This window comes from Eutrigla gurnardus, assembly GCF_963514095.1.
Source record: "Eutrigla gurnardus genome assembly, chromosome: 16".
Lineage (NCBI taxonomy): Eukaryota > Metazoa > Chordata > Actinopteri > Perciformes > Triglidae > Eutrigla > Eutrigla gurnardus.
In genome coordinates, this window is record NC_139927.1 from 14,610,070 (window position 1) to 14,635,221 (window position 25,152).

General features: G+C 42.2%; 4 protein-coding genes across 4 annotated transcripts in view; 2 read left to right on the top strand and 2 right to left on the bottom strand.

The window, feature by feature from the left end:
• The window catches only part of trim67 (tripartite motif containing 67), a 36,577-nt gene extending 33,524 nt beyond the window's left edge, over window positions 1-3,053 (bottom strand). Inside the window, exon 1 of the mRNA XM_084030887.1 lies at window positions 1,653-3,053. Within this exon, the coding sequence (XP_083887013.1) occupies window positions 1,653-2,459 (807 nt within the window). The 5' untranslated portion in view covers window positions 2,460-3,053. The remainder of the gene's footprint in view (window positions 1-1,652) is intronic.
• A 2,509-nt stretch (window positions 3,054-5,562) lies between these two features.
• exoc8 (exocyst complex component 8) lies at window positions 5,563-8,890 on the bottom strand. Its single transcript, XM_084030359.1, has 4 exons — window positions 7,656-8,890; window positions 7,173-7,426; window positions 6,750-6,998; window positions 5,563-6,517 (listed from the first exon to the last, which is right to left on the bottom strand). The coding sequence occupies exons 1-4, from the start codon at window positions 8,803-8,805 to the stop codon at window positions 6,110-6,112; spliced, it is 2,061 nt and encodes a 686-aa protein (XP_083886485.1). The 5' UTR covers window positions 8,806-8,890; the 3' UTR covers window positions 5,563-6,109.
• Window positions 8,891-9,426: 536 nt separating this feature from the next.
• Window positions 9,427-13,283, top strand: sprtn (SprT-like N-terminal domain). The gene is made up of 5 exons (XM_084030602.1): window positions 9,427-10,023; window positions 10,165-10,264; window positions 10,550-10,678; window positions 10,799-11,093; window positions 11,228-13,283. The coding sequence occupies exons 1-5, from the start codon at window positions 9,692-9,694 to the stop codon at window positions 12,220-12,222; spliced, it is 1,851 nt and encodes a 616-aa protein (XP_083886728.1). The 5' UTR covers window positions 9,427-9,691; the 3' UTR covers window positions 12,223-13,283.
• A 4,211-nt stretch (window positions 13,284-17,494) lies between these two features.
• On the top strand, window positions 17,495-23,787 carry fam89a (family with sequence similarity 89 member A). Its single transcript, XM_084030207.1, has 2 exons — window positions 17,495-17,900; window positions 19,485-23,787. Exons 1-2 carry the CDS (start codon window positions 17,652-17,654, stop codon window positions 19,776-19,778), a joined length of 543 nt encoding a protein of 180 aa, XP_083886333.1. The 5' UTR covers window positions 17,495-17,651; the 3' UTR covers window positions 19,779-23,787.
• Window positions 23,788-25,152: the final 1,365 nt, after the last annotated feature.

Here is a 25,152-nt window from a genome sequence, read left to right on the forward strand (position 1 = left end):
TGTGTGTGTGTGTGTGTGTCATGAATTTTGACTATGCTTAAAATGAATATAAGTCCAGAGTGCTGCATATACACTTTTAAACAAAACCAGTCTGAATCCTGTTCTTCATAAGATTTCATGCGCTGTATGATGTTGGATAATCAGACTTTTGAGGCAAAGCAAACTCAAAGACACTAGAGTTAAACAACCAATCCGGTTTTTGACCATAACTATACCAGAATATATCACGGTTTTGTCGAGCCATTTGGAAAATTGACACTTTTAAATCATCAAAGTATATCTACAATACAAAAGAAAATGGGACGCCTTTACTTTTTCTCCAAAATCACAGAGCTCAATCGGTTTATCTCCTGGATACATTTTTTAATCTGCCAACCTCAAACAGCTCGAGGGAGAATCTCAACAGCTCAAGATTTTTGGCTTCTATCTAATTCAAAAAGCAACAAGAAACCACGTTATGAAATACATGGAGTGAAAGGTACAATATTTCCTCCCTCAAATGCATTGGATTCAAAGTATAACACTTAGGGGGTTAGTGTTCAAAGAACCTCTAAATAATTGTACTTAAATACACCTCTTAAGTAAATATAATTAGTTACTTAATATGCATATATGTATATAAACAAGGCCTTTTAGACCATATTTCTTCAAACTTCTTCTCATTCCTGTTCTGATCTTGCCTGAGGGCATACATCAAACTCCTCTTCCCACACTACAGTCACTACTGACATCACACAAACACACACACATACACACACATACATACACACACACACACACACACACACACACACACACACACACACACACACACACACACACACACACCCGTAGTCCATGTGAGCCAGTAATGCATGAAATAGCAACACAACACTGTGTGACCTAATCAAGGAATGACTCATATTGCACACACACACACACAAACACACACACACACACAACTGGATGTTACGCCTACAGTAATTATTTCATTATGTGTGAATCAGTCAGGGTTCTCTAATTTACAATATGCCCCACATACAGTAAACTCAACACAGGAGAGCAACGTTTTCCCCTTGGGAGTAACATTTCCACCTCACAGTGTAGCATCCTCTCACTCCTTTCATCATGTTTCCAAGTTGACAGATTTGACAGTAGTTTGCACAATTTCAAATACCCAACACAAATAAGATGAGGAGGTATTTAGTTTGAAAATGTGTACTTTGATAGCTAATAATACATGTATTGCTTGCTATAATAGCATAATGGGAAACAGTTCGAAAATGAAGACTATACTGATGCAGCAGTGAGTGTGTGGGTGCATTTCGTCTTCTAGAGCATGCAAACCTTCCTGGCAGTGTGTGTGTGTGTGTGTGTGTGTGTGTGTGTGTGTGTGTGTGTGTGTGTGTGTGTGTGTGTGTGAGAGAGAGAGAGAGAGAGAGAGAGAGAGAGAGAGAGAGAGAGAGAGAGAGAGAGAGAGAGAGAGAGTCAGACAGTAAGACAGTCAGACAGACAGACAGACAGACAAACAGTCAGACAGAGAGAGTCTAATTGTCTATCAATACAATTATGCCTTTAAAAGCCAGTTAAGCCTAGTGGTTTACCGTGTTTGTGTGCGTGCGTCTGCGTGTGTGCGTGTGCGTGTGTGTGCGTGCGTGTGTGCGTTCGCTCACCTTGTGTTGTTTCCACATCATGGGCAGCGTTTTGACGTCGTGTTTGGCGTGTTTCCCCTCCTCCAAACACTTCATACACACCGGAGCCTTGCAGCTGTAGCAGTACATGCTGAAGTTTTCCGCTTCGTGGTCCACGCAGGTGGCCGGTTTCCGCGCGGTGGCGGGTGGCAGCTGACCAACGCCGCAGCCGCCTCCTCCGCTCGCCGCGCCGCCTCCCGCCGCCCGGTTCGGCGGCGGCACCAGGCGGTGCTTGGCGAGCGGACCGCGGGACGGGTGGCACCGCTGCTGGCAGGCGTTACAGTAGTAGACGTCGCACTGCTCGCACATCACCGTCGCGTCCACCGGGTTCCGGTCGCACAGCTGGCACTTCGCCGCCGTGGAAGAAGAGGCGACGCGGCGGTTCTGCTGGTACCGCGACACGATGGCCTCCAGCAGCCGGTTCCGAGGGAAACCCCGGAGCCCCCGCTCGTCCAGGGAGACGCTCCGGTGGCACAGCGGGCAGGTGAGGGAGCAGTGTCGGTGGTGGTTGGCCGGTGGAAACACCCGCACCCCGTTTGGAGACTTGAGCTGGCACGGCGTGTAGGAGCCGTAGCCGCTGTCCGTCTCGCTGTACAGGCTCATCTTGTCCATGTCCAGGTAGTCGTAGTCGGAGCTGGCCGAGGCTCGGCTCTGCACCGGGGTCTCCCCCTCCGGGGTCTGGACGGTGATGTTCCGAGCGCAGGCCAGGCAGACATTGTGGGAGCACGGCAGCAGGATGGGGTCCTTGAAGAGAGAACCGCAAACGGGGCATTTTAACTCTTCCTCCATCGCTCCCGTCTGTTTCGGTGGACCGGGGGGAGGAGAAGCAGCTTCGGTGAAAACACTCCAGCACCGACTGACACGGACAGCTCCCTAAGCGGTTCTGCGCATGCGCATTTGGTGGGGGCGGGGCTTGTGGTTTGAGTTGATTGATCGAGTTAATTTAAAATCATATTTCCTGATTGCCATGACTTCTTATTTAAGTATTTTGTCTTATCCGTTTCATTATATTTATATTGTAATTATCATTGCTTTGTATATCAATCAGTTTTATCTTTATTGTGGCTTTTAATTGTTATAATGTTTCATCATTTGCCTCATCACAGTCGTGATTTGTAGCGTTTTTAATCCTGGTTCAGGCATGCACTTTACTTTTGAAAAGTGCTGCATCAATAATGTTTATTATGCTAATTATAACAGAAACCAAGAAAGCTGAACAGTGAACATTAATGAAAAACAGAATGTGATTTAGTGTTATGCACACACAATGAATCTCTTTCTTTAAAAGAATACGGAGTTTGAGATTGAGAATAATATTGCTTTTTCTTGGAACTGATAAAAACGAGTACTCCTTCAACAAATTGCAAGTACTAATACCACAGTGTAAAAATACTTTGTTCTGGGGAAGCTACTTAACATCAACAAAGTACACCGTAATTACTCCATATTATTATTATGATTATTATGATGATGATTATTATTACCTATTATTATTATTATTATTATTATTATTATTATTATCAATTAACATTCAACCAACATGTGTAGCTGGTTGGAGGTGGGACTAATTTTTCTACTTTTTGAGTGTGATCTATAATAATGCCTCATATTGTATAAACTGCTCATATGCTTGTTCGTTTTTAAAAAATGTGAAAAAGTAACTGGTCCCGATAAGGAAATTGAAACAGGTAAGAAACAAGGACCCTCACAATTGTACTTTGGTTCAGTATTTGAGTAAATGTACTTTTTAATCACTACAAGTCTGTTGTCAAATCCAATAGCCTATAGGCTGTAAATAATTCATCAAGAAATAAAAAGAAAGAACGCAAATGAGCTTAAACTAAGCAGAAAAACTATGGTCATCTGCACATACCCAAAAAAATACCTAAACCTCTGATCATTAACCGATGAATGTTAAGATCTTTGATCCTACCTGAGAGGACAGATGCAGAGATGTTTTGGTCAATTCGATCCAGTAACCTTTGTGTTGTGTGACATTTAACTTTCTGTTAGCTGAACGTTTAATTGACCAGACAGCGAGCGTGACTGAAGTCCCTCAGGGTGCGGCATCAATCCCACCCACTGACAGCTCCAACATCGCAACATTCAGCCATTCTGTGTGGAAATGAGCACGAGCACCCCTTTGAAACGGATGTAGTACACTATGTACACACACATGCAAACTTTAACTGTCTGATTTAACCTTTAACCACAATCTAAGACTCTTTTGCACTGCAAAAAAAGACAGATTTAGTGATTGAGGACATATATCATTAAATAAAGGCTGCAAATCACTGCACATCACTAAAAGAGGGAAATCCAAATGCCCCCCAAAATTTAAAGGCAAAATCATAGTACATTATTATTTCTTGATAAGCGTTTGTGTTACAACTGAAGCCGTAGAGTGACTCACTAAAGTTATCAAATAAATGTAATCGGCTAAAAAGTAAAATATTTGAGCACAAGTATAAAGGATAAGAAAATGGAAATAAATCCCTTACTTTCCACCACTGTTAAAATGCAAGTTAATTAACTACACATTAAACTGCTCCTTAGATCAACAAGCCCTCCAACTCTATTGTAAGTAAAGCACTTAATTTGAGTGCAAATGTATCATGTTTTTCCACAAACAATGCATGTGTCACTCTTTTTGACTGAGAGAATATCATGTTGGACCTGAGAGCTGACTGAGGGGGGCCTTGGTGCCCCCATGTTCAGACCAACCACAGAAGCTAAAGTGCCCTCTTGGATGCCCCTATGGTGGATAAAACCCGATGGAGTGGAACTCAGGTGCACAATTGAGAAAATGCAATGCAGTGCCCTGTAGGGTGGCCTTAACATTAAGAAAACATGATGCCATAGAGGCTGCCCTTCATGCTACAAAAACCTTCTGCCTGCTTGTGCCCTTTTTATATTTTTTGCCTCTGCCCCATCAGAAAGCCTGTTCCCCCTGCATCTATCAACCATCTCTCAAACTAATGTAACTATGGGAAGCAAGATGAAGGCAGGAAACAATTATCTAAACATATGTTTTGTCATTAAAGAAGATATTTGGATGAAGATGTATCAAAAGACAGCACCTTCATTACAGTGGTTGTTGATGGTGAATTAATGCTACCGCCTACTGATCACATGAAAAAGTGTCGGCTGAATGAATTCCTCTCGAATAATCCCACCGGCCTGATGCGTCTTCTCTGAGGATAAGCTGATAACTTCGCCCGACCTAAGGCTTTCCCCGAGCCCTAGATCACATCAGTGATTATCATGAGATGAGCTGTGAAGCAGAGGGAACAATCATGTGTTGAATCATGAACGCAGTCTAAAAATATCTGCACGCCTGTCACTGCTGAGAGATGATTTGAACAGAGAGAGGAGGAATTGTATTCATGGTGCAACAACACGAGCCAAATTGGTTTAACTGCGGGAACAATGGCAAATTATTTCATTTAGAATTTCCTCACAAAACAGAATGTTGAATTCTTTCCAACCCAGCTCATAAATGGGAAATAAGAAAACATATTTTAGGATGTTTCCCAGGAAATACAGTTTAACAATATGATTATTAACATTGTTTATAGAAAATTACTGACATTCTTGTCAGTTAAAAGATTTCAAAGGTTTCCTGAACATTTATATAATTTATATCAGTCATCATTTAACTGAGCTGCCACAAGAGGGCACTGCAGCCACAAAACAACGAATTTTTAATTTCACTTCACAAATCCAAATATAAATCTATTTTAATTCCAGGTTGTTATGCAACAGATTCAACAAATGCCAGGGGGGGGGTGAATACTTTTGTAAAACACTGTTTATAGCAGGAGCACAGATATAGCATTTTTTTCCCTGCTTGTTCAACTTGTATCTTTCTGGAAATACATAAAAACACAGATTGTGCATAAAGATCTTTATTCAATTTAATGTGTTAACTGGTAACCAGTCTGATCAGAAAATGAACATATATTTGTCAGCTGTTTGTCTGAAATGTACACAGAAGAGCCATGTATTCATTGTATAAACTTGAGGAAGAGTGTACTTCTTAGTTACCACCACACGTGTCACGAAATCACTCACAGTTCAATCTGCCTAACTGTACGGTTAACTCAACTTTCTGCTGACATGGAGATCATTTCAAATGGATAATTTCTCAAAAGCAAATATATGATGCAGCAAATAGTGATTTTGGAAAGCAGTATTAATATCAGATAATTTTTCATCAGTGTTAACCAACATCATTTTTTGTGAGTCGGTACAAATTCAGGTGCAAGAAGCTTTGTTTACACCTACCTATCTGGAGGTATTCTGCTTTTCTCCATGACGCATCCTCTCCTTTCTTGTCCTGCAATCTCAAAACAACCAACATCTAGCGGTTATTTCTAAAACAGTCAGTCAACGAGTATTTTAGTGTTTTTTTCGACCACCATCCTTTTATTGCACTCTCAGACAACCGATGTGGTGCTCTCTGGATTGATCCGAACCGGCCGGGTGCTCTTCCTCAGGTCCTGCAGCTGTTTGGCGGGCTTGCCCACGCCCTCCTCAAACCTCCGCTCCACCACCGGCAGCACGGTGTCGTGGAGGAAGGTGGCATTCTGCATGATGAAGGCCTTCTTCTCCGGGTCCTGCTCACAGCGCAGGCTGTAGTCCACGTGCTGCACGGCCACCAGGATGATCTCCCTCAGGCTCTCCAGCAGCACCATGTGCAGCTCGGGGAAGTACAGCTTCAGGCCTTCCTCCAAGAAGCTCATCATCTGCTTGGTGAAGGCCACGATGGTGTAGCTGAGGTTCACCCAGCAGTCGTCGCCCGTGTACTGCTCGAAGCTGCCGATGCCACAGCTGCGCATCTCGTCCTGCAGAGAGAAATATGGTGATGCGAACAAGAGATTTAGCAAATGCTTAACTCATGGAAGCTTTAACATCTGCTGTCATCAACACCAGCATCTGGCAGTTCTTTCCTGGGGGAAAAATCCTCTGCACACAGGTGGAAAACTCCACCGGTACAGTTGAGATAAGCCATCAGTGCTTAGCTTACACAACGTCAAAAACGGCAAGACAAAACACGTAACACAACAGAAAACCCACCTTGAGTTTAGTCAGAGCCTCGGGGGTCATGAGGTTCATCCTCCTCCACATCTCCTCAGAGTTTCGGTGCTTGGTGGCTTCGATGATGATGTCGTTGTAGCTCTGCAGAGCCGCCTTGATGTCTTTGACCAGCAGGGACTGCAGAGTGAAGGTGAGGTCCAGGCCGATCTCGGTCAGCTGCTGACAATGCTCCTTCGCCACTTTGACGCACTCTGCCGCTGTCGACAGGCTCTCCTTACTGTCAAACACCTGATGAGGACAACAAATATCACTTTATTAGGATGTTTTGATACAAAAGATTTTTACTTATCATTCATAAAGCCAAAGCACAAAAGCTTTTTAGATGTTTCTTTCTCTATAACAGGAATCAGCCTGAAAGCATCTTTCACAGGCTGTAACTTGTCGGTCTGATCTTCTACCTACCTGCTTGCTGAAGGCGTCCACAAACATCCTCATGGTTGTTTTAGACCAGACCACGAAGGCAGAGTAGCAGCCTGTGTTGCCAGCAAAGTCCATCTCAAACTCCTTGGCCGTCTCCAGCAAGCTGGTGAAGAAGATGTTGCAGAGTTTGTGGATGTAGAGCAGCGTGGCTCCTTCTATGCGAAGCTGCCGTATGGCCGTCTGGACTGCAGCGGCGCGGTTCTTCAGGAACAGTTCGCAGGCCTTAGTGGACTGGCCTGCAATAAAATTCAAAGAAGACGACAATTCAAAATGACTGCAAATGTCCAAATCTTTTTACTCTTTATAAGCAAAAAATTTGGATTTTAATTCAATTAGTTTGACTATAGAGACCATCTAACCAATATTACATTGCTGCTTTTATTTGTCTCATGCGAGAGTAAATTAAATATGTTGTAAATAATACCATGTGTTATTAGTGGAAGAAAAAAATGAATAAATAAAGACCTAGTCTGATCAGCTGGGACACGGCCCGCCGGGTGGCTTTAGGTCCACCACGAAGCGACCGATCCGGAGACAACTCGAACACCAGGACCTCCGTCAGCTGCCGCACGCGCTCATCCACCTTCACCCTCAGCTCTTTGACCCTCTGGGTGACTGGCTGGTCTTTGAGATACTCGTTGAGCTTGTCCAGCAGGTCCACGGCGCCCTCGAAGTCCCTCTGGGCAATGCAGACGTCCAGATCTTCCGGCAGCTCCTGGATCCACTCAAGGCTGAGGTCCACGCTCTCTTCGGCACCTGCCGACTCGTCATCGTCCTGGTCGAAAGGATTGGTGGACACCTCGGCCCTTACCGGAGACGTGGGGACCTCCTCTTCCTTCGTGTGCCGGTCCTTGGTGACTTTGTTCTTCTTGGTTTCATCCAGGATCTCCAGCCACTCCTTCTTGATTTTGCTGTTCTCCGCCTGGAATATGCGGCTGTCCGGGAACATGAGGATCTTGAACATGTCCTTCATGGGAGGGTTGTCCTTCACGTTGACCACGGCGAAGCTCTCCAGGTCGTACAGGGCGTTGTACTTATACTTCACGGTTCCTCTGCGGTTTGGCAGCCAGGTGGCGATTAACAGACAGTCGTTCATGAGGAATGCGTGCACCTTCTGGATGGGGGACATGTTGTCAACATCAAACTCTACAAGGTCGCCATTGTAGACTAGGTGCCTCCCAGGGGTGTCCATGATGTTTTTGCCCCCCTCCACTTTCTCCAGCAGGGAGGTCAGAGTCCTCTGCTTCAGCTCCTCTGTCTCTTTGGGGAAAGCAGCCTGCATCTCCTTGGAAGTCTCATCCTTGTCTGTGGAGAGCAGGGCCTGGGTGATGCTCTCCATGATGCTCTTCTGCTCCGTCAGGATGTGACTCAGCTGGTACATCTCGCTCTCCAGGTAGGAGATCTCTTTGGCCGTTTCGATGAACTGCCTGTAGTTCTTGTAGACATTTTTCTTCAGGTTCTGGGCCGTTTCGTCGGCCAAGTTTTGGATTTTCTGACGATGCTCCTGCAGATCTCGGTCTCCATCGGACTGCTGCGACAGCTGCTTGACGTAATTTTGCGGGTCGAAATTGGGCGATTCGAGCAGCTTCCGCAGTCGGTTCCCCGTTTCCGACATGTTATAGCGTGTACGCGTTTACTTGTTTTAAAGTGAGAAACGTAGACAAGAGGAAGAATTCCTCGGTTGACATCCGCTTGCGACCCAAACAGGAAGTTGTAACCGGTTGACACCCCGTAACGTCACGGGATTCGGAAAAAGAAATGGCCAACAAATCGCATCAAACCAAACATTTTTTACACCAAATTTGGACGTCCATTGAAGTCGAGATAGGTCTATAGTTACAATATTTTAATGTAAACGATATATAAAACCTGAAAAGTTGCTAATTAAGACAATGATTTACACATTAAAGTACACCAGACATATCCCCGAGTGCCTTTTGGATTGGCCAACTACTTGAATAAAGAAAACACAAGTTCCCAGAATGCATTGCTGTGATTTGAAACAAGCGTACGTTGTGTCAAGTTTGCAAGAGTTACGCAAATCTAGAGTCAGAAATAAGTGTCATAAAGGAGCAAACGTTTACATCGATTTAAACGCCTTCGTATATGTTACAGAACAACACATGGTTGTACTTAGATTCATTTTTTATTTTTTTTAAAAGGGGTTAATTAAAAAAATGTTGTATTGACCATACACGTTTCACATATCTGAAGTTTTATTTTGAAATCCTGACCGGATATTTTTGGTTGCATTGCTTGACACAAGCTAGCTTTGGATTTACAGTTAGCAGTTAACATCTTCGTCCAAAACATGACACAAATGCAAACATTTGTACAGGTAGTATATTTGGCAGACTGTACTGTGTCCCCGGGGACCGCGTCACTTGTTGTTTGAGAGCCATGTACAATTTACGTTAGTTAGTTAGCCTCAGCGAGCTAACGTAGCGATACGTGGCTAGCTACCTCAGTTCACGTCACCTTTTTTGTGTGTTTTTATCGGAATGGACGAGGATTTTCTGCTCGCCATTCGGCTTCAGGAGCAGTTTGACAATGAATACGAGACATCGTCCTATCCAACAAACAGCTTTGAGGATAATGGCTTCGGACAAAGTAGTAAGAAGCGGAAAGTGGAGGCAGCCGGAGGTGGCAGCGATGTTGTTCCTTACTGGAAGCCGACTGTGCAGCCCGAGAGGCCGCTGTCCATCGTGGACGCGTCCTGGGAGACGCTGGACCCCAATCCCGATGTCAGAGCCATGTTCCTGGAGTTTAACGACACATTCTTCTGGGGGAAGCTCTGCGGCGTCGAGGTTAAGTGGAGCCCAAGAATGACACTGTAGGTCCCCCTGTTGTGTTATGGTTTGTTTTGTGTTGTCATTGACAGTAGGAACAAAAATGTAGTATGGGATCAGGAGAGCTTTATGTAAAGGGCTGTCGGTCTCTAATGTCTCCTGCTGTGTCTGTGTTTTTTTTGCAGGTGTGCCGGTGTTTGCTCTTATGAGGGCCGGGGTGGTCTGTGCTCGATCAGACTCAGCGAGCCTCTGCTGAAGCTCAGACCCAGAAAAGACCTGGTGCAGGTGAGCTGGATAGTGATATGCATAACACATCGAATTCCTCTATTTCAAAGTTTCAATTTGCAGTAAAGTAAGCAAGTTAGCAAACTTCTGTCAAAGAAAAACAAATCAGAATAACAATGATACAACACAACTATATAATGTATGTTTTCTTTACACTAGGAATACTGCTAATTATAAGGCTTGAAATGGTAATTATCAGTTTACTAATAGAGGGATTCGTGTGTGGAACTGGAAATTCAAAGAAAAAGAATAAACACATGTCCCTTCTGTCTTTTGTTTCCACAGACCCTCCTTCATGAAATGATTCACGCGTTGCTGTTCGTGACCCAGAACAACAGAGACCGTGATGGTCATGGCCCCGAGTTCTGCAAACACATGGACCGGATCAACAGTGCTACTGGGACAAAAATCACTGTAGGTGTATCTTTCGATTAGCCATTTTACAGCGGATGTTGTCTTATCTTGATGCAGCCTTTTACAGAGATTGCAATAAACGAAATAAACCTCTGCGACGTCTCCCTATCCTCTTGCCAGGTCTACCACAGTTTCCATGATGAGGTTGACGTGTACCGGCAGCACTGGTGGAAATGCAACGGGCCCTGTCAAAACCGCAAGCCTTATTTTGGCTTCGTAAAGAGGGCCATGAACCGGGCTCCGTCTGCTCAGGACCCCTGGTGGGGGGACCACCAGAGGACGTGCGGAGGGACCTACACTAAGGTTAAGGAGCCTGAAGGATATGGCAAAAAAGGCAAGAAGGATGGTAAAAGCAATGGGAAGACCTCGGAGAAGAAAGCCTTGGGAAATGACAAGCCTTCAAGTACAAGCACAGGTGATGAGCTCTTTCCCACTGCTGTATGTTCTCTCTAATAATAATAATAAAGATGTTTTGATCAGTCTAGTAAATTTCGCTACATATTCTCAAAGAAAGTGTTACTCACATTTCTACATTTATTTCCCTCTCAGGCTCTGGATCACAGGACATAAGGAACATTATCCCGTTTAGTGGGAGTGGCTTCCTACTCGGAGGGAAGTCACAGTCGTCCATGTCTTCCCTCCTATCTCACCCACCGATAGTGCCTTCTTCTCCAAAGAAAATCCTCACCCCTTCATCTCCAGCTAAGCGTCTCAATTCTCCTGTTCTCTCCGGCCTCCATAACAGAAGCATCTCGAGCACCTTCCCCTCCGTCAGACCGGCTTCCTCCATGGGGAAGAAGCCACCTATAAAGAGGTCTGTTGGTAACATAAGGGCTTTTGTCAACATCAACGGTTCGCCAGTGAAAATCCCCAAACCCCACAGCAGCAGCCGTAGCCAAGAAGCAGAAAAACACAAGCAGAAATCCATCGACGATCTTTTTAACAGCCCCAGGAAGGCAGTGAGTCAATCCTCCACCTCAGACACAGAAACTAAAGATTCACTGACGTCACCGGACCGCACAATGAGTGCTTCCTCCGCGTCTTCCACCTTTCCTAAATGGTTAAATAATAATTCAACCACCTCTCCCAGAGCATCTCAGTCTAGTCCTAGTAAATCCAGCCATCCTGTAGGTTCAATAAGAACCAAAGGCAGCCCTGCTGATTCATCACAGTCCAAGTATTTCATTCATTCTAACAGTGACAGTGCATCTGGACCTTCTGGTGCTGGTCAGGTATCGAGGAAGAGGCCGTGGGGCGACCACAGAAGCTCATCCAGCATCATTGACTTCTTCCAGAAGACATCAGGCAGCGATTCAGCAGCATCCAGGGAGTCCCCAAAGACAAAATCCCCCGCAATGCAGCAAAGAACTGCCGCCACCTCATCCTCCTCTACTTCCTCCCTCCAGTCCCCTGCAGGGCTGCACAGTGTTACCCCCTCCTCTTCCTCGTCTTCCTCCTCTACACTGACAGTCAGCTGTCCTGTGTGCCAAGCAAAGGTGCAGGAGTCAAAGATCAACGCACATCTTGATTCCTGCCTCTCCTGAATGAGCCGAGACGGTGAAAGGGATGTTGCAATAAAACCAACTTTTAAAATGTTGATAGAAGTTTTAGGGAGTTTTTTCCATGTTGAGTTTTTTTTTTTTTTTTTTTTCTGAAGTTGAACAGAATCTCCTTTTGAGTTGAGTTTGAGTTTTTACTACCAGACTGGATTGTTTTCTTTGTGGTTGTCAGTATTGCCTTACTGTAATAATGACAATTCTTCTCTCAAGAGTGCCTGTTTGACAGCAGTTTTTAACAGATAGTGTAAGGTCACTGACTTTTACTTGAATTTAATCACATAATTTTTTATCAGGAACAGTGAGACAAAACAAACAAAAGTCCAGTAAATTACATCTGGTTGCGTGTACCAAGGTTTGTGTTGAATATTTAAAGGATGACATTACTTTTATCGCACTAACCAGTTCTGTGTAAACTGTGTTGTTTCACTGTATGGCTTCCTACAACCTGCGTGTCTGGGATCACAAGGCTCTGGTCTTTTTTACATTACACTTGCCTATATTTGAAAGATATAATAGAAGTATTGCAGTGAAGCATTTGATGAAAGTGAATTTGATTGATATGATGCGAAAACAGGCCAATTCTGGTTTGAATCCAGAAGCGATGTGATGTTGTAGAACGGTCATTGTAGCTTCCTCTCAGGGCAGATGTGTTGGTGCTGGTTCTTGTCGTCTGATGTGTCCTTCAGGCAGCAGGAGTGACTGACCTGCTGATCTGCGCAAATCAGATTTCCAGCTCCCAGCTATTTATTTATGCACATCTTCACACTAAAACTGCAGCGTCAGGCAGTGCACGGGTATCCGATTGTGCCTGGAAATCCGCTGATGCTGTTTCTTCATCAATCACAGCTACTGAGCATTCTTATCGGCTGTTTTTGACTTTTCTTTCAAATTGTTAGGGGAAGTGATTAGAGTTAAAAATTAAAATTTTACTGTTACAAGATGAGAATCTTATATCTGTATGTTCCACTTTTCTACGTTGCGTTTGTTTTTAAGGAAATTGTTAAATATGTTTAGATTTTGTTGCCAAATAAAACATTTGTACTGTTCTGAGTGTTTTGTATGGTGCCTTATTCATGGCGGTATCTACCAGTCAACTCTGCATCATCAGCTCTAAATTCGGTGTCAGTGTTGACTCAAGGAGCCGAAATAAGACCACGGTGATCGACCGAAACTGTTCATCGTGAAAGGAGTCGTATTGGAGACGGGGAGAGGGAAAGGCAGACAGAGAGTGGGTGTAACATTGTTGGTGGGGGAGGAGGGAGAGGGCAAAGGTCAGACAGGGGGAGGGCAGCTGCTGGTCGGGACTACGCCCTCCTGTCCCTGCAGGACAGAGAGGCCAGGGGCTGGTGACAAAGCATGTCGGCATACAGCCATTTCATCTGCCCCAGTCTGCAGCCGCACACATCCCTGATTACCATCTGGCTGCACGCACATCACTCTGAAGGGAACATCTGGGACAAGGAAGCATGTCTTGTCTCTTCTGATACTTGAGGTACCAAAATGAGATGGAAGAATTATGCAGAAGGTACAGAAGTATTTGCAGCAACATTTAAAATAGCAAAAGTAATTCCACAGAAAAGTGCCCCCGTGAATGAAATATTATCACTTACTCTATTGGATTATTTATTCTGCAGAGACTGCATCAGTTTAAGTTGCATCTACTGTTGTAGCTAGTCATAGTAAAGGTAGACTTTCATATCCAATGGTTCCTAAGGGTGAGGCCCCTCCAAAGGCCCACAAGATAAATCTGAGGCGTCATGAGATATGAATGGAAGAGGGAAGAGGAAATAAAACCTAGTTGCACACATTTTTTCTTTGGTAAAATAATCCAATGTTTCACCAAAAAAAATAAAGATTCTGTAAATTTGTAATATAGAAATGTTGGAAACCACTAACTTATTATAGGCTATATATTAAACTGAAAAGTCACTGGAAAAGGCTGTCAAATAAATGTAGCGGAGTAAGTAACAGTAAAATCCGATCCCGCTGTAAGATGAGAGGAGTGAACTTGAGTTGACCCCAACTCCCGCAGCACACTTTTTAAATTAGGAAGTACACTATCTTCCCTCTGAAACATCGTGGAATAGAAGTAAAAAAGAAGCGTTGAAAAATTAAAGTGAAATGAAATGACAAGTGTGCTTTGTTACTTTAACACTGAGAAGAGGGAATGCACCTAAATGCAGCACACGCTTCCCCACGGTGAGAAATGAGTCATTGTTTTCTGTCTTCAACAGAAGAAAGAGGCTGTTTTTTTAGATTTTTTACGCCCCTTCCTATAATAGATAAATTGTCATATCTTGCGATTTTCAGTTGTTGTCCATGATTCAGAAGATGTAACTTATTTATTATCAAGGGGGTAAATGGTGGTAAATATCTCTACGAATGATGATAACTTTCATGAGCAGCCAATCTGTAAATCAGTTTACCTCATTATACTTTATTTTGTATTCAATTTATCGATAAATGAGTTAATTAAATGTCAGGAAATTTTGAAAAATGCCCATCACAATTCCCCAGAGCCCAATGTGACGTCTTCGTCTTCATTTTACAGTCTTATAAAATGAACAGGAAAAGTCTTCAATTCTTCGAAAAAGAATTCAAAAATGTGCTTGATAAATGACGTGAATTATGAATTCATTATCAAAATTGTCAATAAATCTCCTGTTGACGGATAAATTGAGGCATAAAACAAGATTTTAGAGACGATAAGAATGAGCAAAGGGAGAAAAACAAGAGGAAGTCAAATAAAGGCACTGAGAGAACGTATTGTTGGAGAAGTGGGCCCCTCTGCTCCTACATAAGTAGGCTACTTACTCTATTTTTGTTGGCCTTTTGCAAGATTTCACTTTCCAGCAGAGACATAAGCGGATATCTTTAGACCATTATCACCCGGCCTATGCTAAGTGATGCAAACCCATTCTGCTTTTGAGCAAGGCAGATTAATACGAGCCTGCTACGGTTACATGCATCCCCAGGGGGTGCCATCCTATGTCTAATCCTTTGATCTCAGGAGGCAGTGATGATGGTGGTGGTGGTGGTGGTGATAAAAAGCTTATAGAGGGGTCCTTCTGCTCATAAAAGCCTCACACAAAACAGATTGCCCTTGATCAGCCTCGTTAAACTGTGCAGCTGTGGACTGTCAGCTGATGGCTAATTGTTTTGAGGACAGGATTACACTAGAGAGGGTGAATATAAAATACTGTGATACTGTGTCGACTGATATCATGGTATTAACAATTAAAAAGTCACATTGTAAATAGATTTTGCCTTTCCAGAACACATTTAGAACTATTTAGAAGTAAATGGAATTGTATTTTGTACATCATCACTGGGCATTCATCTATTTAAGGTGGATTTAAATACAACCTATGGCAACCGACAAAACTATGTATATACATAAGAGGTGTAACTCAAAGTGTGTTTACTAAACAAGCTAACTAGCTAACTCATAGCTAGCTCACTTGCTACAGCTAACTAGAAGTTTACAGGCACTGTTTATTCTCCTGTCTTCGTATCAACAAGGACCGCAATGGAAAATAGTTCTAGACTTGTGTTTTCCTTGGCAGTTTTTTTTAATTTTTTTTACCCTTTTTGCCTAATGGCATTGAAAAGACCCAAAGGAGTCAGCCAGCTAACTTTGTTAGCATTTGCATCTAAATAGCATAAGCTGCCTAGCTTCTCTTAAAAAAAAAAAAAAAAAACTCATTATGTATTAACGATATAAAATATGTATTTATTTTCAAACTTAATTTGAATACTATTTAACTGAATTGTATTTCTGACTCATCTGAGCCAGAGCTTTTACTACTACACAACTTCATGTCCATTGGGGTTTATTTGCCATCTCTAAAAAAAGTGAATAGGCTATACAGTCCATAAAATGTTCTCCTCCTCCTCCTCCTCCTCCTCCTCCTCCTCTCCTCCTTTAAACAATTAAATGACCCCTTTAGATACCTTTGTTTAATTATATTTGGTTAATGAAACCGAAATGTCATCAAATCATGAGCAAGGTGCTTATAAGATTTATTTTTTTTTGTCCAAACTGTCAGTAGGAGATAAGTCAGGTTTAATTCATTTCAGTAGAACAATTAGAAATACCAGGCTTCAGGCATCATCCATCTGCCTTGTGTGTGTGTGTGTGTGTGTGTGTGTGTGTGTGTGTGGTACAGCACATGCTCCTCTTTTGGAGAGGAGCATGTGTGATGCATTGTGTGTTGATTTCAAGGTTGAAGTAGTGTTATTGTTGTGATGATGGTGCAGGCTGGGGAGGGAAATAAATCCACCATCTGTTCTTTGTACTCAAAACTATTGTCCTGCACAACACACAACACACGCACACTTCTTCCAGCACATGACTTCTGCTGGATGATGGGTTCCCCCATCAATTAGTTTTATTTTAATGTGACTCAAATATCAATCGTATATTAAACCAAGAGGCAGACATTTAGTTTTATTCTAAAAAATAAGATGGTTCAATTAATACACTGCAAAGATCATAAATTCCCTAGCGTATTCAATAGACTTAAATTAACACATCTATTGATTTGTGTACATGCAGTCTATACAAACACACTGTTTTTTCATTTCAGATTTACTTCAAAGAGTAAACAGTGTATTCAATAGACTTAAATTAACACATCTATTGATATTTGTACATGCAGTCTATACAAACACACTGTTTTTTCATTTCAGATTTACTTCAAAGAGTAATTTTAATTCATTTTTATTTTTTTTATTTTTTTTAAGATCGTTTTCCTGCATGTAAGTGTTGGCATTGGCAGGGAGACGCCCAGCAGCCAGTATGTTAAAAGAACAGGAAATGGATTTTACTACTCGCCACAATCCAGCCTCGTCAAGTGTATAATAATAACCCATGGGAAGACCAGAAGTTCACATTCTCAATAAAAGCTGTGTATTTTCTATAAAATATAGCATGTCAAAGTCATTACAATACAATACAATACATACGCAGCTTATATTAAATCCTTCATTCGTCAACTTTATTCAATAGAGTCCAATTTAATACCAATTAAATTATACAATCTCATAAGTGGAGACGGTACATTTGTAACACCAATACGCCTCTCACTCTCACTCGTGAAAAATGAAGGTTTGTATTGTGTGTATAAAGATTATATTTCTTATTTAAATAAATAAATAAAAAAAATCTCCCCTACAACATGTTCACCAGTGATGCTTTTATTTTGATCATCACACCGGAAGTGGAAGAGCGTGAATCCGGGTACCTTGACGTGGCGTCGCTGTCCGCCCCGAGGAGAGAAAACCACGGCTGTTGCTCGGTTTGTTTGGTGCGGGAGACGGCCGATTATTCCCAGCGTTTACGGGATTTAAGGACTTAACAGTCGACTTCGCTGTAAATACCAACATATCTTCGCTCAGTAACCCACAGGACGATGAATGGTAAGTCAACGAACGGTTCGGCGGGGGGAATGGCCTGTATCGAGGGTCTACCCCCGTTGCCCAAGAGCCTGAGCGGCTTGCTGAACTCGAGCGGCGGCTCCTGGAGAGAAATGGAGAGGATGTACGTTAAGAAAACCATGATCCAGGACGACCTGAGCCGAGGCAGGAACAACGGCGACAACCTGCTGACCCACAAGCCGGCCAACCTCGACGCGGCTCTGGCTCTCCTGCGAAAAGAGATGGTAATATTTCAGCGTTTTGTTTTTGACGAAGAGAGTGCACCCCTATGTCACCCCTGTTTTGTCGGAACGCCCGTTTAATCTCTACGCGCTGCACATTCGTTTCCAGACGAATTCTGGTAGTTTTGAGGTTGTCTGGCTTTTGGGCAAATGTACACAACTCTTAGCACACATTTAAAAGTGTTTTATAAATGATTAGAGTCTCCTGGTAAATTCGGCATTCGTGCCATTTACCACATACCGCATTACATGAATAAAATAGTAACTTTCAGGTGTGGATATCGCTTCTTTGCACCAGCCCAGAGTGTAGATGTGGCTGGTCATACTGAAAAATAATTAATAGCTTTTTTTTTCTCAGCACTGTTTCGTTAATTGTATGTTTATGATATGAAAATACCCAATTCATTCCAAAAGTGTCACTATTTTTAAGCATATAGGAAAAACACTTTTTTTAAAGGGAGCGTTTCATTAAACAGCTGCAAGAGAATCCAGGAACAGCTTTACAGTGTATGAGAATAAATTAATCCATTAGGTTTGAGCTAATTTGAATTATAAACTCAATTTATTTTAGCTTTAGTACAAAAGGTTTTTCCCCCCAACTTGATTTAGCATATAATGCTGTGGTGAAGTAATCACGTTGTTACACATTCACCAGGCTGTAAACAGAGTGAGACGCTTATAACTCACTCTTGTGCACTCTCGTGCCAGCAGCAGGGGTTTTCATTACAGAACCAGACCAGATTTCAATATTGCGGCTGTTGTTGAATACATAAAAATAGCCTGTTTCCTCACAGCTGGTCATTCAGATGAAAGAGGTCGAACTGTTGCTGAAACTCTACCCCCTTTCTCATTTGGATTTTTTTTGTTACAGGCTTTACTAAATCCTCTTTCTGCCCTCGCTGCAGCATGTTCCCTATGCAAGGCTTACTGCTTTGTTGCTGTTAATGTGTTACTATGAGTTTGCAGTTCACATTGTCTAATAAGTTGTCAATTTCCTAAGCCTCTCGCCAGTATGTACTTGAATTGAATTTGGTTGAGTGTGTGCAGTCAAAAATGTCAGCACTGCCAGGACAAAGTATTTTTGATTCAGCCTTGAATTAGTAATAATGTCAGGTAGGCTGCAGAACATAATAATAATAATAAAAAAACAAAACCAGACCATCAGGCATCACTTGTAATAATACATTAAAAAAATGTGTATACAAAATGCAGCAAATTCTCACATTAAAGAGGCTGGAACCAGTTAATGTTGGTCATTTCTCCTTTTTTTTAAAATTGTTAAATTTAAAAAAAAATTTTTTTTCGTAAAAATTCTTCATTTTCTGTTTTTTGGTTTGCAGTGTTTGTTGGATAAAAATAATGGCAATAATGGTTAGCAGCAGCTCTAGTTGTATAGAGACGAGAGTACAAATCACAGATTATCTCAAGAAAGAAGTATTGTGGTAAAGCCCATCTTTAGGTTTAGTATTTTTGATACTTTGTTCAAGCGTGCGTATACAGTTGGTTTCTGCAGTTTGATGAAATAGTTGAAGGCCTCATTAGAAATGTACCATGTGTTAATGAGGATCATAATCCCACTTTCTATAGGTGGGTCTGCGTCAGCAGGACATGTCCCTGCTGTGCCAGCTGTGGTCGCTCCACGAATCGATCCAGGAGTACAAGGGCAGCTGCCAGGACTTGAGCGCCGCCTCCAGCCTCAGCATGATGGAGAACGGCTACTTCGACGAGGATGATGAGTATTACCCGGAGCCTGGCGCCACTCCCACCGGGGAACAGGCGGACGGAGAGATTGGAGACGGGGCGGCAACAATGGCAGCGGCCAGGAATGGGAGTAGCATCGGCAAAGACGACAGCTGGGACTCCTTTCACGTTACCATCTAAGGCCTCATTCTCTGCATTTTTCTGCAAATGGATACATGTTTTTGGGGGTGAAAGACTTGAGTTGAGCCGGAGGAGTTTCTCTGGAAACCTTTTGACCTCCAAGAAAGAAATTGTTGGTTAGAGGTAGCAGTTTACAACAGTAGCTTTCAGCTTTCACTTCAGCTCCTTCTCAGGTGAAACACACCCCTGCTTGTGCTGCAGAAGTTTTTTTTTTTTTGCAGCGTGATCAGGAGCTTCATCAGACTGCGGAGCTGGGTGGCCAAGTGTTTTAACAAGCGGCTTGTGACACCTTCTAAAACTCGAGATGGATTGTATTCCAAGACTCCATATACTAAACATTAGGCAATATATATTATTTCTTTTTATAAACCGCTCTGCTGCCGCTTCTATATCAAGCGGTTTTGCTAGCCAGTCGCCCTTTTTGACAGAACTTTTTTTACATACACAAAATATATGAACAAAGTTGTATTATTTATTATATAATATAAATAACAAGATATTCGCTTCCCTCTGCTTCCTCTCGGCGGAAGTTTTGTCCTGCAGCTCTACTCATCTATGAGGGTGAATCATTTACTGGATGTGAATCCCAGAAATTGGGATTTTTAAAAGAGGATTCTGGACTCTGCAGTCGGTGTTGGTGCAAAGAGACGGTGTGTGTTGTACTTTCAAGTGGGGAAATCATTAATTTACATAAATCCTGAAGATCTGGACAGAACTTGTCAGACCTGAAGAATGGAGAAAGAGGTCAAGTCCTCCTACCTGCTCACAGTGTAAAAGAAATGCAGAGGGAGTTCTTGTACAGGAGTGAGGATTACACTTTTTCCTGCCTTTTTCAGATATTTGCTCTGAAATTGTGAAATGTTCAAAAATGCTGCAAGCAGCCCAGATGATTTTGATCTGGCAAATCATGTTTTGTACTCCGCTGTGTGGTAATCCCTTTCGTGATGCATCGATAGCAAGATCACAGCCAGATAGCAAGTGCTAACTAGCCAGCATCTGTTGAAAATAACCATAACCACATAACCAGCTGTGAGACTATTCTCCTTAATATACTCTTTCGAATATAATGTTGACAAGAATCGAGAAACGGCGAATGGCTGTGATCAACTTGCCACACAGTTGACAGTTGCTATGATCTGTATGCTTCTTTTAATGACGGTGAGGTTGACGGAGAAGTGAAAGCATGAATTTGATCAGCTTGTGATGCTCGACATTTCAGAAGTTCAGTCTTTTTGTTCTGCGCTCACTGTGGCCTTCAGACGTTGCTCACAGTGTAAACACAGCTTGGTAGCAACCATCAGCTGAATACAGGGTATTGCTTTGTATGCTACTAACAACCAATCTTATCCTAATAACGCATGCACCGCATTTAGCGGGTATCCGGACTAGCGCTGTACAGGCTCCACGCCAGGCTGGACATTTATTTAACTTACCTGCAAACCTATAATAGACAGAAGTGGTCACTAACAGGATTGTAACCGCCGGTGGTTTTAATTCATGATCCCAGTGGATCCCTGCTGTTTTTGATTGAAACACTCCACAAAGGCAGCCTTATTTTAGACTCTTGTGTATGTTTTGTTTTTTTCACCGTTACCCCGCGCCATCTATACGTTTCCATGTGCAAATATATCTGCTACACATATGAATGGTCTTTCTTAATATCTCTCCAGCAAAGCTGAGCCACGGCTCTACACCAGATAGAACATGACTGTTGGCGCTCACCTTTGCTTCGAGAAGGCCGGTCCACTATTTATTTGAGTGTTTACAGAACACAAACCAAAGAAAGTACAGCACTCAAAATGAAATGATCTCTTGGTTTAAGACGCTGAAGAAGACGGTTTCCCATAATTCCCTGCTCTGGAATGTTCCATTTAACGTAAAACGTAGAGTGCATAATGACATGTGTTGTCTTGAAGAATGTCTTGACTGTTATCATAAACATGTTGTCTTTTAACACCGACGGTTTGCCCTTTCAAAGAAACACCTGACATTCACACAAAAGGTTAATTCTTTTTTACGTTTTTTTTAAAAGTCTCTGCATCTACACAGCTGGAGTATGCAGTATTTCATGTTTATAACATCTCACTGCAAAACACCACTCCCTACTCACATTTGAATCTTGTGCTGTTGATATCTATAATGCAAGTTTCTAAATAGAAGCAGAAGCCTAAATGGAGTCAGTAGAACACGATGTCACTGACTCCGTCATCTAATAAGTTGCATTGAATGTTTGCTCACTTTTATTTGTTGGGAATCGTCTGTTTTGTGAAGTCTAATGTTTTGTCTGTACATTAAATCTACATCTGAATGCTACTAATACATCCAGTCAAATTTATGCATTGAGGGTCAGTTAAAAACACCCGTTTTTATCACGGCAACCTAATCTGAAGTCAACAAACGATGTAATCGATCCGGTTTAAACCACTTCTGCACAAACTTGATCCCGGACGTTTTATTGGATGTCTACACAATTAGTGCCTTTGGTAAACCTTCAGGTTTCAGACTTGATGCTGTTCAACACGGGGACGAGAATAAACCACAAACTGTTTTATTGATATGCGCCTGGTTCTTAAAAGCTGCCACTTGTAGAATTTCAAACTTGATGACTTTTGCAAAACTCTTAAACCCAATAGCAGTCAACAAAATCTCAGAACGAGCCAATTAGAGATGTGGAGGTTCTCTCTGGTATTTTCAAGGCTCTCCTATTTATTTTTTTCATTTTTACTCCCCTGTCAAAGGCTCCTTTTTCATTTTATTGACGAGGATGCAGCTGTTGGGAGTGGTGCGTTTTCTGACGCTTCCGCCCTCTGACATTTGAGTTGCTGTGGCATTTCTCTTCCTGTCCTGGTTGACTCATTCCAGACATTGTGCACGTCCAACATGGACCACAGCACAGACTTACTCTCGTTTCCTACAACTTCTATTCCATCAAAAGTCCATTTTAATCTTCTACACGAAGCAGCTTTACCTTCCAAAACTTGTAGCAGCCTTAAAATCAGTCACGTCACTAGCGATCTAAATTGTGCACTCATCGCTTGTATTCAATGATATTGCACCTGTTTGTGGTTTGATTGCTAAATCTCCCCTGTAAGGACGACCAGCTGATCCTCTTTGGGTTGAGTCTTTATCACACAGGCACACGGTGCTCTTTGTACAGTAACTCTGCTGTAACTAAATCCAGCAGGAGAGTGAGAAACGTGCACTTAATTAAACACCAGCAAATTGTGCACAACATCGTAGCGCTAGCGGTTGGAAAGTGTGTTTCCTACTTTTACAAAGCCCCGTTTCCCTGCGATTGTCGGATGTGTAATGTGGTGATGTCATCTCAGGGTGAACATGTGTTTTTGGTGAAAAATTGTCAGCATGTCTTTTACCTTGGAGGGGCAAAAACAAAAACGCTCTTAAAACATTCAAACAAGATTGTAAATGACAACAATGTGATGTGTTACCCGAAACTTACAGCAACTACGATTGATTTCACACCGAGGGCTTCTTCTTCCCCCTTTTTGCACCAACTTTGAACAATCACACAAAGAAATCAACTGTTAGGAGAGATTTTTTTTACTTGAAGTGCCCTCATTGACCAGAATGCAGTGCAACCAAAAAGAATGCACATGTTTTGACTAAAATGAAATGCAATCAGTGTGGATGGATGTGATTGGATGAGCTTTCAAACGACCATCTTTTAGTCCCCTAAAAGCGTGGTGCTTAGCCTGGCATGGCCAACTCGAGGGGATAAAAAAACAACTAAAACACAAATGTGACGCCCGGGATTTACGAGTTCAGTTGTAGTTTGTGAATCAGCAAGAAAAACACAAGAGCCTTAGAGGTATTTAATGTTACGCATCATATTTACAGCCAGTTGTTTAGCGTCGACGAACTGCTTTTCTAATTGCTGGCTACAGCCGTTAAAATTCCTTTTGAAGCTGAGTGAAATGTCTGACTTCATATTAATATTGTATATCATTCATCATAATCATTCATTAAATCACTTTAGTGGAGGGGAAAAGTGTTGACGTATTTTGTGAAGTTACTCGGAGAACGTGTGGCATCTGTGTTGTTATCATCCATCATTACTCCTGTTCTTTGATCTATGAATGACCATACTACTGTTTCTTTGGGCAATTAGTCTCGATGCTATCATAGTTGTTATATTGATATGAATTAATAAAGTGATTACAAACTTTTTTTCGGTGGTGAGTGAGCTTTTTTTTTTTTTATCTGCTAATTTGCGCTTAAGACAATGTAAAGCTGATGAAAACAACCAAGTTAATTTACTGTTTACTTCATTTTAAAGGTACTTTTACTTCACTGTAATATTTCTATTTTTTATGCTTTAATTAAACTTCTGCATTCTACTATAGATAAAGCAGCACATTTGTTGAAATTAACTTCACTGTTCCCAGATGCAGCGTTAAAGGATTATAATCAAATAATATTCATGATTCTGAAATAGGTCATTCTGTATAAGGGGTACTTTAACAGCCATGAGGGTTCATCCTCTGGGGACCATGAATATCTCTACAAAGGCAATTAGCCCAACAGCCATACAGCCATTCCATAAATATGGATAAAATCTCGTAAATATCATCCCTATCAACCTCCGTAACCAGAGTGGAGTCGTCCTCCTCCGTGTTGCCCTACTTCTTCTTCCTCCTGAATGCATCTCACTCCGACCTGCATTCAAATGCACCGATCTGCATTTCGGCTGCCACGCAGGAGCAGTTCCGGTTTAGTTGATAATTACTGCAGCGGGATGTGACGGCTTTGATGTGAGCGGCTCTCCTCGTGCTGGCAGCTTCAGATGAATTGCTGATGATGATGATAACGCTGAGGAGACCTTATTTAAATTCTCACAAACCTCCCTCCCTGTGAGGCTGAAGAAGTGGGTCAGGCGACAGTCAACTCCACAGGCTACGTGCAGCACGTCGCATCACTGCTTCGTGAATGTTGACCTGTGAAATATCTGAGTCTGTAAGTGTTTCTTCAAATATAATCATGGCAATTTAATGTGGAGCACTAACACATGACGCACAAAGGCAGTCTAATTAACCAGTGGTGTAACTGAGTTTGACTCACAGGTCATTATTGTACTATACAACCCACTTCAATATTCTGAGGGCTATAATTATTGTTTACTTTGCAGATTAAAATCCTATGTGCATATACAATATGAGGCATTGTTATGCACTAGCCTATATAAAATAGGTCAAATCAGCTCCAGTGCAAAAATGGTGCTTACGCTACGGTTTGCATACAAAATGAATAGTTTGACTTAATACTTAAAATACAAAATGCTCTTAATACTATAGATCTATACATGTAAAACCCCTACTACAGGACTTTAAATGGTAATGGCCTTATTGTGGTGTTT